This window comes from Sparus aurata, chromosome 11 (genome assembly GCF_900880675.1).
Source record: "Sparus aurata chromosome 11, fSpaAur1.1, whole genome shotgun sequence".
NCBI classification, from domain to species: domain Eukaryota; kingdom Metazoa; phylum Chordata; class Actinopteri; order Spariformes; family Sparidae; genus Sparus; species Sparus aurata.
This window is the reverse complement of record NC_044197.1, coordinates 6,789,680-6,802,096: the sequence shown is the minus strand read 5'-3', so window position 1 is coordinate 6,802,096 and position 12,417 is coordinate 6,789,680. Positions and strand designations below refer to the sequence as shown.

General features: G+C 44.0%; 2 protein-coding genes across 4 annotated transcripts; both read right to left on the bottom strand.

The window, feature by feature from the left end:
* Window positions 1–14: 14 nt before the first annotated feature.
* Window positions 15–2,778, bottom strand: plcxd1.2 (phospholipase C, X domain containing 1, tandem duplicate 2). The gene is made up of 6 exons (XM_030433912.1): window positions 2,331–2,778; window positions 1,571–1,707; window positions 1,017–1,145; window positions 780–935; window positions 523–706; window positions 15–424 (listed from the first exon to the last, which is right to left on the bottom strand). The coding sequence occupies exons 1-6, from the start codon at window positions 2,410–2,412 to the stop codon at window positions 174–176; spliced, it is 939 nt and encodes a 312-aa protein (XP_030289772.1). The 5' UTR covers window positions 2,413–2,778; the 3' UTR covers window positions 15–173.
* A 2,929-nt stretch (window positions 2,779–5,707) lies between these two features.
* Window positions 5,708–11,887, bottom strand: plcxd1.1 (phosphatidylinositol-specific phospholipase C, X domain containing 1, tandem duplicate 1). Of its 3 annotated transcripts, XM_030434572.1 has the most exons (7): window positions 11,314–11,883; window positions 11,045–11,162; window positions 8,897–9,039; window positions 8,679–8,807; window positions 7,980–8,135; window positions 6,730–6,910; window positions 5,708–6,639 (listed from the first exon to the last, which is right to left on the bottom strand). In XM_030434572.1, the coding sequence occupies exons 2-7, from the start codon at window positions 11,151–11,153 to the stop codon at window positions 6,395–6,397; spliced, it is 963 nt and encodes a 320-aa protein (XP_030290432.1). In that variant the 5' UTR covers window positions 11,154–11,162; window positions 11,314–11,883; the 3' UTR covers window positions 5,708–6,394. The 3 variants fall into 3 exon arrangements, with proteins under 3 accessions (XP_030290432.1, XP_030290435.1, XP_030290433.1); XM_030434575.1 differs by lacking the exon at window positions 7,980–8,135 and having other exon boundaries at window positions 11,314–11,887; XM_030434573.1 differs by having other exon boundaries at window positions 11,045–11,884.
* Between the last annotated feature and the right edge of the window lie 530 nt (window positions 11,888–12,417).

Here is a 12,417-nt window from a genome sequence, read left to right as displayed (position 1 = left end):
TTGACGCATTTGTATTTCATTCAAAACATAATTTTTTTTCAGTGAGAAACGAGTCAGAAGTGCAAATAAATGGACAGAAATATAGAAAAGAGGAAGTGAGGTATACAGTAGGTACTCTGAGATCAGTCACTGTGGGATAAAAATCACAGCTAAGTAATGTTTTGTTTGTTTTCTTATCGAACTGCGTTCTTTCTTAGGAGTTTTTGGTTCAGAGCGATGACCAGCGAGCAGAGTGGGAGCGGGCCCACAAAGTCTCCTGCGATGATGTTGAGGCTGTTGGGGTCCGACCCGGGCCGCTGCTCCTCCAGCCACTTCCTCAAACACTCCCAGTTACTGAAGGTCAGCGTCCGCAGGGATTGCTTCGGATTTTTGGTGATGTAAGACCGATCAGCCGTCAGGTTCAGGCCGGAGACGAAGAAGCCCTCTGTGAGGAGAGAAAAAACAAAACGGGCAGCTTAGTGTGTTAACGAAACACACCTGAAAGCCAGAAAAGACGTGTGCCAGAGTGTAAATGAAGCTCACCTGGACGTCCCAGGTCTTTGTTCCAGTCCAGGTAACTGATCACTCCCTGTGCTGTGCGCTGGTTGGCCCACCAGTAGGGGATGGCGGGCCACAGCTCCTGATGTCTCACTGCAGTCTGCGAGTCGTAGGACAGGACGACCTGGTAACCAGATGCCCACAGACTCCGCAAGGTCAGGACCGGTTCCTGCGGAGGACAAGTCGGGCTGTGTAAGCCGTTTTCAACCCTACACACCGGCCGCACACGAAGAAAAACCAACCTCGTGGGGGCAGAGCTTTGAGCCGAACAGCATCTTCAGGGAGAGAATGAAGGCTTGATGGAGTCTGTCGCTGATTCCCTCAAAGTGACTACAAGCGAGGATGACAACCTCCTTCTGGTGAGAGTCCAGCCAGGCGGCAACAGACGACAGCGTTTCCTGCAAAGGACAGACATTTACCACACACGGTGCTATACAAGCCCGAACTTAAACACTTTAAATGACGCTGATTATACTCACCAAGACTGTTAGATGTGTGTATATGACGTGAGTGAAGTACAGGTCCCCGGACGAGTCGTTGGGTTTGCGTGCGACGCGGAGGTCGAAGTAGCGAATCCCCATCGACAGCTGCTCCTCGATGCTCTTGTCCTGCGAAGGAAAGCAAAGCGGCCCACAAGAATAAGCTTTACCGCTATGATTCCATGAGTATGGTGGCCCTGATGTGCCAATCACAACAGCATTAAGAAAAACTAAAAAAACAACAAATAGGAAAACTCATCTACTGGGGTTTTGCCGTTTTGCCACCGTACAAAGAAAAGCAAAAGTAGAAAACGAAATCATGTAAACAAACACAAGATTTGTCAGGGCATGCATGCCCTGACAAATCTTGTGTTTGTTTACATGATTTCTTTTTCTTTCGCTCACTGAGGCTGCCGCAGAGACACAACTGGATGAACTACAAACCCCGGAAAAACACGTCTTACTGCCTATAGACATTCTGCTGGGCTGCCAAGTTACTTCTGTGAACAGCGCGTACGTTTAAAGGCCCTCACGCCAACGTCGGCACATCGTACCTGTGTCGTAGACCACCTGAAAATGGCCGGTCTGGTGAAGCAGTAGAAGAGTCCGTCCAGCAGCCTGAAACAGTCCGATTCGGACCGGACCAAGGGGGAGTTGATGTCCAGACAGTAGCTCATGGCGTCGTGGCTCCCTGGGGTGAGACAGGTGTGAACAGACACATTGAAGCTTTAAAAAGCGCTCATATCAACTCTGCAACAAGAAAGGATGGTTTCTAACACTACACACCACCCACTTAGACCAAAATGCAGAACAAACACATCTGTGGTGTGATGTGAGAGTGACGAGTCATGGTGTGAAATGTTCTCAGGCTACTCCTAAGTGTGTAAAATTGTAAAGTATATAAATAAGCAGATTAAAGAGGGAGGAGGCATTGAATAACAATAGAATAAGAAGAAGCTGTGCATGATTAACATCAGGGAACATAAACAGTGAGATAGTTTACTGTCAACGAGGAAAAACAAAGTACTCACATTACAGTACGTCTACAGTGTGACTTAAATGTCTATATTTGCTGTATTGTGCTCCGACTATTCATTAAGCAACAGTAAAGGTTTATAAACATCCAGATGTGGCCTTCCTAATAAAGTTTATAGATGAACTACACAATATAAAGTCCATTCACACAGCAACTTTCAAACCTCACAATAAACAACTGATTATAAAAGCTGTCATTGTTTGTTAACTGTTAAATAACGATAAACTAAAGAAAAAGATACTTTAAATGTACAACTAATTGGTTTCAGAGTGTTGTACCGGGTATGGCCATGTCGCTCAGAGGAACGTCCCACAGCTGCTCGGGCAAAGCGGACATCCAGTCCTGGTGGTTCTGATCCATGTCGCTCAGTCACCGAACCTGCAGGAGACTCTTAGAACTGAGCTGAAGGAGTCCCGAGGAGCCTGTTGAGGTGGGTCATCCTCCGAACGATCCGGACCCCCTTTTTCCTCTTATCTCGTATCTTTAAACGAGCGAGGACAAACAGCAGACAGCAGACAGGAGGAGCTGTGACGCTCGAGCTTCTTCCTCATTCCTCTGTGATGTTGACCGACAGGCACGAGCCATCAGCGGCTGCAGCTCACGTGGAGTTCAGGTGTTTTAATAGTGAAGCCACTTTTATACAGAGAGTCTTTAAAGGACATGTTTTAGTCTTATCTTCACATCCAGGTCACTGAGGCTTTTGTTGTCGTGACGTTTGGGGAAGGGGGCGGAGCGAATACACACGTAGAAAACCCTCTGAACGTCAGTCCTGCAGAAAAAAAAGAAAAATGTAAAAAAAAAAAAAAAAAAAAAAATTTAAGAAAGAAAGAAAATTATCAAGAAACTTAGGAAAATACTCAATAAATAAAAGAAAAACAAACTAAAAGAAAATACTCTCAAAAACTCAAATAAAAAAAATATTCCAAACACTAAAGAAAATTCTCAAAAACAAACAAAAAAAAAAAACTTCACAGAATTCTCAATAAATTAAAGAAAGTATTTAAAAAAATTAAAGAAAATATTTAAAAGATTAAAGAAAATATTATTTTTTTAAAGGAAATACTCACAAACAAAAGAAGATATTCAAAAAACGAAAATACTGTTTTCAAAACATCAGAGAAAATTCTCAAAAAAAACAACAAGAAAATACAAAAAATAAAATAAATAAACTTAAGAGAATTCTCAATGAATTAAAGAAAATATAAATGAAATTAACGTATATATATATATATATATATATATATAAAAGAAAATACAAAAATACTCCAAACACTAAGAAAACTCTCAAAAACAAAAAAAAGCTCAATAAATAAAGATAATATTTTTTGAAAATTAAAGAAAATATTCAAGATCAAAAGAAAATACTAAATAAAATCTAAAAAATAGAAAATACTTGAGCATGTTGCTACAGAAAACACAGCTGTTTCTAGTGAAAACACAACACTGCTGTGAACTGTCTGAATATGTAAATTGTGCTTTTAGTCAAGTTAATGAAGAGTTAGTAATGTTTATGAAACCATGTATGAGCTGTTCAAATATCAGTACTATATCAGCACTATCAGTACAATTGCAATATTATTATTTAAGGTAGTATTGCAATAGCAAATATTACAGCTGAAATGTGTTGATTTTAAGACTTTGTTCTTTAAGGTTTTATCTGTTTTCTGTTATTCCCTTTACGTTTTTCTTTCTTTCCTTCCATTTGATTCAACTACAGCATGAAATCACAAATCCCATCACCTCAGTGACCTCGCAAACGTTACAGTCTGTTTTACTTAAAGCTGTCGTAAGTGTCGTTATTTCAGCAAACTTCCTGTCCATTGTGCAGTTAGCAACCCGCTACGTCCTCGCTACGTCATAGCAGGATCCTGCTCTCTGCACGTGTTCAAATAGACTTGACCGCCTCTTTATGGAGTCCTCTGTCCTGATTGGATGACAGTTACAGAAAATTAGATGTTCAAAGGTTGTCAAAGGTGATATTTGTAGCTACAGTCAACATTAAAGGCTGAACGTGTTGCAAGGAGTCAACAGGAGTCATGTCAAAGTGTTGATGTCATGTTTATTCACGCTTCCCTTCATCACATACGCAAAGACGACCTTTTCTCTGTGAGACAGGTGTTGACGAGGGTGTAGATCGACCTCATCGACGTCCGTCTCACAGAGAAACAGCGGCTGACAAGAAAGAGGAAAAAAAACAAGGAAGCAGAACAAAGTCCCTGATTACACAAGTGCAGCGTTCAGTACTCCTGTACGTGACGGGACAGCGTTACTCTGACAACCATAGATTTTTTTTTTAGAGATTCAGTATCCTGTTTAGTTCATGGAAAAGGAAAAAAAGCTGGTGAGAGAACTGTAATTGTCTTCGTACACAACAGTGAGAGTTGTAGTTACTCTGTGGGTCCGACCCTGTTTTATTTTTAATGTGGCTCTAAATTATAGAGCAGATTTCACACTGACCTGTGGACGAAACACAAACTGTGCATTTTAAAGTGTTGGAACAATGAAAGGAAGGAATATGACAGGAAACACACTGATCAGTGGAACATTTTAAACCAGAATATGACTTTTTTTATATAGTTATCATGTTTATATGACTTTAATGTCATTGTTTTTATAAACTAGTCAAACTGATAATACAGATAGGGTGGGACTTCATTAAAATGTATAGGCATTATAGGCATTATACATCTTGGCCTCTTTAAAGATGGCTTTGGGATGGCGGCCGACCGTCCCATAATCCTAAAGAGTCATTATTTGATGAGTTGAGACTGAGACTCAAAAATCAACTTTTCTTTCAAATTAACGTAAGAATTGAATTAAAAACATGAAAACATTGACTAAAATGATCAACAAAATATGAAGAATGTCTGACGTCTCCTTATATCTGGCAGAGATATCTACTGAAGTTAGCAATGCTAACCAGCTAGCCCCGTCCAACGCTGGTCCAAAGCTCCCGTGCTCCCAGTGTGGACCGCTAGCTGCACTGCGCTAACATGCTAACAGTAGCTACAGTTAGCAGCATTTTGCGGTTATTCTGGTGACATGCTTCCCTCTATTGTTCTGACATACTTCACCTTTAAACATAGAATAAGGAAAACAATTGTAAGTAAGCAGATTTCAGGATCTCTTTAGTTTAAAGATGCAAATTCAATTGATCTGTTTTTTTTTTTTAAAAATAGCAATTCAACGTCTTAAAAGTGTATAAATACACCAGCGGCACGCTTAAGTCTCAGTACTGAATGCATTATTTAATGACCACCATCTACCATCAGTAGGAACTTGCTAACACTGTAAATAGGTCTAGCGGTGCGCCCTGGCCTGACAGCAGAAGCCATTATCTGGACATAAGCATTAACGCCGTCTTTACACATGAATTATTTATCTGTTTCTCATCATGCTGGCTGCTACAGTAGACATGTTTGGACTGAATGGAGGCGAGAACAGCCGAGTTTCAGACAAACGATGTCATAGAAACTATTGTGAGGTGACGTAAAAGCATTGAAAAGGAGCACAAAAGCTTTTTTTCCCTCCCCACTGTGGCCCTTCAGGCACCGAACACGACACGGACACCACGGTCACTTGGAAACAAATGCCTCAGTGTGCGTCGCGGCATTTAAACATGATCAGTGGAAGAAGAAGAAGGAAAGTGCGAGGATTTGCTTAAAAATGCTCATGTTTATTGTAAAAGCTCATCTCCACAGGCACAGCGGTGCAGCATCATCTGAAAACAAGGCCGAACCTGTTGGCTGGAAGGATATTAGAAGTAGAACAGTCAAGGTTGGGTTCATGCAAATAAGTTTCCATGCAGTTTTGCATAAGTTTCAAGTCTTCTCTACATTCTCTATGGATTAATATCGTGGGTGATACAGGTTAGCTACTTGCTGCCCACATAGTCATAGTTATAAAAGTCTGTGACCTACATTACAGTCATACAGTGTGTGCTCGTTGAATACATTGCTTGTGCTTACTTATCTAAAATGCCTACGTTAAAGTGAGATTAGGTGTATAGTTATTGCTTTGGTCACCGTAACGTAAAACCGGCCACCTCGCCGACTTCGTGACAACTGATACAGTACATTGCATATATAGTGAACTGAATGTAAACAAACAAGTGCAGGTTGAAAATACCAGAACGTCTGTTTTTTTTTCCAAGCAGCTTCCAGACTGAAATGTACATTTCACTGCTTCTGATAAGTGCATCCACATGACGATGAATGATTCAAGTACTTGAGTCTTTTTTTTCCTGTAACTATTATAAAAAACAAGCTCGTGTGTATTTCATGCTGGGATTCACATTTCTTTTTTTTTCTAAGGTAGAATAATGCAAGTTCACGGTGGACAGTCACGAGGACCATTTCAGTAGTTTCTCATTCAGTTTGACGACGGTCGGCACAAAGTGGCTCTCTGTGATAAAGTCCCCGGCGATGATATTGAGCGAGCCGACTCTGGAGCCGGGCGTCTGCTCCTTCACCCAGCTGAGCAGCGTCGGGTACGTGGACATCACCAGGTCCTTCAGCGACTCTGTCGGGTGAGTGCAGATGTACTTCAGGTCCTCCGTCAGGTTAATTCCTGTGACGAAGAATCCTCCTGCCACACAAAGTAAACACACAACATTTTACGATTGCCGTAGGCCGAATCATCAGTTTTGTTCCTGTTTTGGTGACAGTGACGAATTACCTGGTCTGCCGTGTTGCTTCCTGTGTTCAAACGCCTCGATCAGAGCCTCAGCTTTGCATTTGTTGGCCCACCAGTAAGGAATATGAGGCCACAGGTCGCTGTGACAGCCGGCAATACTGTGTTCATAGGACACAATCACCGAGCAGCCTAAAGCCCACAGGTTTCGAAGAGTTAACGCTTCCTGAAAATCGACAGAATAACATCCTTTAACATCATTTAAAAGGTTTAAAGCTGCTGTTAACTTTTCTCTCGGTGTGAAAGAATCCTGGGAAAAGACCAAAACCAGCAACGTGTTAATTCACCTCTTAACAGAGTCACGACACAGTCCTGTCGCCAGAACACAATGTTTGCATTTCACATTCCTGCAAACCACGAAATATGATATCATATCAACATTTTTACTATGCACGTCATCCCATGTTCAGATTACATGTACATGAGTTCACAGAGAACGCAGCCAAGCACGAGATGACTGATGGAGACGGCATTTCAACGTTTTGTAAACGTGAACCCGTCGGACATTTTTGACAAGATGTTGGGACATTTTCCAGTCATGTTCGTGGTGACAGAACCAGGTGAGCCCGACTGCTATCTTCTCCTGAACATAACCCAAGTGTGTTTTTAGCTTCCGAAACCAAACCCGACCACGACGACAGAGTTGTCAAAACATAAGAAAACAACAACATTTTCACTCATCAAATGTAAAGTTTCAACATATTCTGGGTTTGCAGGCACATTCAAATAGCTTCTGTGACAAAATGCAAAAAATTCTTCAACATTTCTTTACTTGGCCCTTCTTAAAAAATGAAGTTTGTTCCCTGCGTTCAATTAAACATCATTTACATTTTGAGCATGATGTCTCAGCATAGTGTCTTTGTTTCATCTTTTAGGTTGTAATCTCTGCGGTCTCAAAACTGGATCGGAGCCTGGAAGTTGTGGTTTCACTTCGTCTCTCCAAGCTTTGATGTAATTATCCCATCAGTGCAAAGCCTGCTGATGCCGTAGTGGCGATTAAGATCTTTTGAAAAACAGCTGGACATTGTAGTTGTAAAAAAAAGTGTATTTGTTGGTGACTATTTTCAGCAGCGGATTGATACACATTTGGTGTCCCAGTGAGATTTGACAGCAGCAGGACGCAGGAGCTACCTGAACTATCCTCATCAGTCGGATCAATTCATTGCTGGCTTTGGTCTGTTAAACAGGATTCAAAAATCAGACGTATTCGTTCATTCAAACACGAGGAGCCGTACCGTCTTGGGACAGAGTTTGGAGGTGAATACGTTGCGTATGGTCGTGAGCAGCAGCATGTGGAGCTCCTGGCTCAGGCCGAGGAAGTGGCTGAAGGAGAGGATGACCACCTCTTTGGGGTGAGCGTCCAGCCACTCTCTTATCTCCATCAGCACGGTCTGCCGGGGAAAACACAAGGTAGGATTTAGTCTTCCTCTGTGGCAAGACTCAATCGTTTAATGCACAATTCAACCACAGCTAACGGGTGAAAACGTTAACACTTCCAGCTTTAGTCATCTGGTCGGAGCTGATTTCTTTTGCGTTCACACGAGGGTCTGCCAGATGACAGCAGCCTGTAACGACCCGTCTAACATGTCTGGACAGGTGAGACTTTTTTCTCTTCTTCTCGCCATCTGGCCTCTCAGCTGGAGGAGAGCTAAGCGACGAGCGTTCTGAATAATCATAGAAGACGCCTGAAACATTCTCAGTCTCATCCTGTGGCTCCAACTGGCCCGTGAACATGCTGAGTGCCGCGGAAACGCAGCACTCCTGGTCTGATTCAGTCCCTTGTGGACGAACCCTGATTTCCGCCGTCACGTCACAGCCAAAGGTCCGTTCTTTATGGCTATCTTTATGGTTATTGTTGTGGATGCAGATGGCCTACAGAGGGCCGTAAATATCAACCGGAGCAAAACAAACATGTCAGCATGCAGTAGCTTCACCTCCACAGTGAGCGTGGTGTATACGCCGTGGTAGAAGTAGAGATCGGTGGAGCTGTCGTTGGGCCTGTGCGCGATCCTCAGGTCGCAGTATCGGACCCCACAGTCCAGCTGATGCTTTATAGTGAACTCCTGCAAGACAAACGAGCTCCGACTTAAATAACTTACGTTTCTGCGTCGAGTAACGACAAGCTGGTGAGTTTATATCGCTGATGTCTCACCTGGGTTACCGCCCACTTGTACACGAAGGGCCGAATGAGAGGTTTCATGTATTTGTCCAGTTTTTGAAGCATGTCCGGCTGCGTGAGGTCAACAGGGGATCGGTCGTTCATGTCCAGACAGTAGGTTATTGCATTGTGGCTGCCTTCATAGGGGGGGGGGAAAAAAGATAATAAACATTATAATCACTCGGCACAGTGGTTGTTTCGAGTAAATCTACGGTGGCCCTGAGGGGGTCAGCCCAATGCTCCCACATTTCTAGGACATTTTCAAAATAAGGTCTTGTGTTCCTACATTTCCCTTCAATTTAAGGGTTAGGGTTAGGGGTTAGGCTAGCCCTAACCCCTAACCCTAACCCTCAGGAAATGTGGGAACATAGGGCCTAATTTTGGGAAAAAAAATCTTAGAAACGTGGGAACACGGGCACGCTCCCGCCCTGAGTGCTCAACACACTGCGACTGAGGCAAACACATGCAAATAGGCGGACCAGAAGCAAATGAAGGGAACACCGAGACACGAAACACACTGAAAATACAGACGTGTTTTCTGTTTTTGCAGCGTGCTTTATGACCGTGTGCATCTTTAAAATGGTTCAAATGTGTTTTGGAAAGCACATCTGTTTATTCCGCTGCGTTGTCTCGACTCAATGTAAACCCCGTTGGTGCGTTTGGTTGTGTTGAAGTTGTTTGAATGTGTGTAACAAGCCCGTATCTGGCGCATCCAGAGCGAGCTGTTACGTACGAACACCTCCAGACCCCGAAAGCTTATCTAGCTCGCTCACACCCGGCTAATCACAACATCAGGAGGAAACACAACGACGGTCTTCTATCGGCTCAGAGAGTTATCGCTCTGTCGTGGGGAAAAACGTTGGCAGGCCGAGCACAAATGGATTTCAGGATCATCAACAACTCGGGCCCTCGTCCTGCTCACTGAACCTCTCCGAGAACCCGGAGAGGTTCAGTGAGTCGCCCTCGACAGAACCCGTGATGATATGACCCTGAACTAAACTCTCTGTTTGTTTGATGAGTTTTTGTTGTTTTTCTTTTTTTTTCTTGAACGTGTGTTTGTGAGAAAAACCTTCAGCCGCTGCACTGGAGCTTTGTTCCCCCCCCCCAAAATATCTGCACTGTTGTATGTTGGGCAATGTTCACACACACTGGTATATATGTACGATGTATATATTTCTACACGTGCAGTAAGTTTTAAGTGCATTTCCGTAATTGGTTGCGTTTGAATTTGAAGCGTGTTTCGGCAGTTTGACGTCCGTTTTTCTGCTTTGTTGCCTGAATGTAAAGCGTGCTTTCTGTGTTTGGTCGTGTTGTCTGCACCTGCTGCTCATCCGTGTCTGAGATTTGTTTGTGTTTTGCTTATTTGCTTCCTCTTGACCTCTCAGTTCCTCCACACAGAGCAGCTGACGGACTCACGCATAGTTATCTGAGTGTTTTTCCACTTCGCCGACTCAGACCTGACTTTCAGCAGCCAAACTGAGAATACATCCAAGACTTGAAAAGACTCGTCCATGCATTTATCTTCAGCGGACTCGACTCTGACTCCAAAAAAAGTAGATCACATCCCTCCAGCTCTCAGATCTTTACACTGTCAAAGAATAGATTTCTACATCCTGCTGTTTGTTTATAAAAAGGCGCTGAATTTTCTGATCTGCTGCTACGTTATGAACCATAACCAGACCTCTGAGGTCGTCCAGGTACACGTCTGAGTCCAAACTAAACATGGAGAAGCAGCGTTCAGCTGTTACGCGTCACGTTTCCGGAACAAAACTCCCAGAAAACTGCAGGTCCGCTCCAAATCTCCAAAACTAATAACTGCAACTGTGACTTTTATTTTGTAGTCTTGTCTCTTTTTAAACCCATTTCTATTTTAGCTTACGTTCCTATTCCTTAACTTATTTCATGTTTTTGTTTCTGGATGTCTTCGTACTTGTTCTTAATGTATTATAATGTCATTTTTAAACCCCTATAACGCACTTTAAGTCGCCTTGTGTCTGAATTGTGCTTTACAAATAAAACTTTCCTTGCGTCCTTCAATGTCATAACTCACACACACACACACACACACACACACACATACTCCCACTAATAAACACTCCATTAACAACCATCCCCATCACCACTGCAGTGTGCATGTTGTACCCGGGATGGCCAGGTGGTACAGGGGGGTGTCCCACAGAGCACATGGCAGGTGAGACATCCAGCTCTCCATGGGCAGCTCTCCCAGGCTCGGCTCGCTCTCTCCGGACATGCTGAGCGCCTGCACCGGTCAGTGAACACAGTTAATGACACACAGTGAGGTTATTAAAGCGGAAGCTGCGGGCTCGGTTCTGTTGTTCATGCAGGATGGAGAGAGATCATGTGCAGGAAACGTGTGCATGTGTTGAGTTGTGTGCCGCTCTCACACTTACTGGGTCAGAACACTTCCTGTTAGCGACACACCAGCCGAACCAGCAGCACCGACACAGGAGGGAAACACGAGGACGGCGACTAAAGACGGGAGCCGCGAGGAGGCGTCCATCCCGCCGCGCCGAGAAATGTCATGGCTGTGCATAAAACATGCATGATGAGGTCCGGAGACAGAGAGCAAGCGTGGAGGAAGATCCGGGTGGTTACCTTTTACACCTGCAGAGCCCGGGACGAGAGGGGCGAGAGGCCCGGACCATCTCAGCTTCGCTTATCGATTATCATCCACTGTGAACCCGAGTATCCATGTATGATCCTCCGGCCGCTTCAGGTGCATCGGAGTGAGTCTCTCAGTTCACCCGGTGTCTGTCGGTCCTGTGAGGTGCAGCAGCGGCGGCGGAGGGAGGCGGAGGAGGAGGAGGAGGAGGAAAGAGGGAGGCTGGCGGCTCCGCGCCTGCTGACAGATCAGCAGATCAGAGAGGCTCTGCTCTTAAAGAGCCCAACCCCAAAAATGTTAGACCAGGCTGGAGAACTCCCCAAACACACCGCAGCCCTGTCCGGATGCACGAGAGTGATGATGTCACAGCAGGTGTTTCCTGGTGGGTGTGGCCACAGGTCCAACCTGTTCCAAACATGACTCACACACATACGACCTTTGACCTTTGAGTGTCACGATCTGACGCTGCTTTACTTTGAAGGGCCACATGTGAGAACACAGTCGCTTATATTACTATATTTATAAATGCTAACAATGTTCAGATTATGTTTAATGTGGCCAGGTGTAAACATCGACCTGGTTTGGTTCAAAGGTTTCGTCCACACTCTACCCAAAGGCTCTGTTTTATCTTAATACTGACCTCAATGTTGTACACCTGTAATGATTTTGGAAGACTGACCTTTGGATTGAAATGAGCCTCCCGAGAGGAGATTGATTAAATTGTCTGTTTGTTTTACGATGATTTGGTCGGTCAGGTCTTCCTCGGCCTCTTCAGCAGGTCAATAAACCCTGAAACAGCACTAACCCGTGTGATGAAGCAAACAGGACAAAGTGATTCAACACTTTGTCTGCTGACTTTGGATGAAACCTCAGAGACAGAGCGTTGACTTCT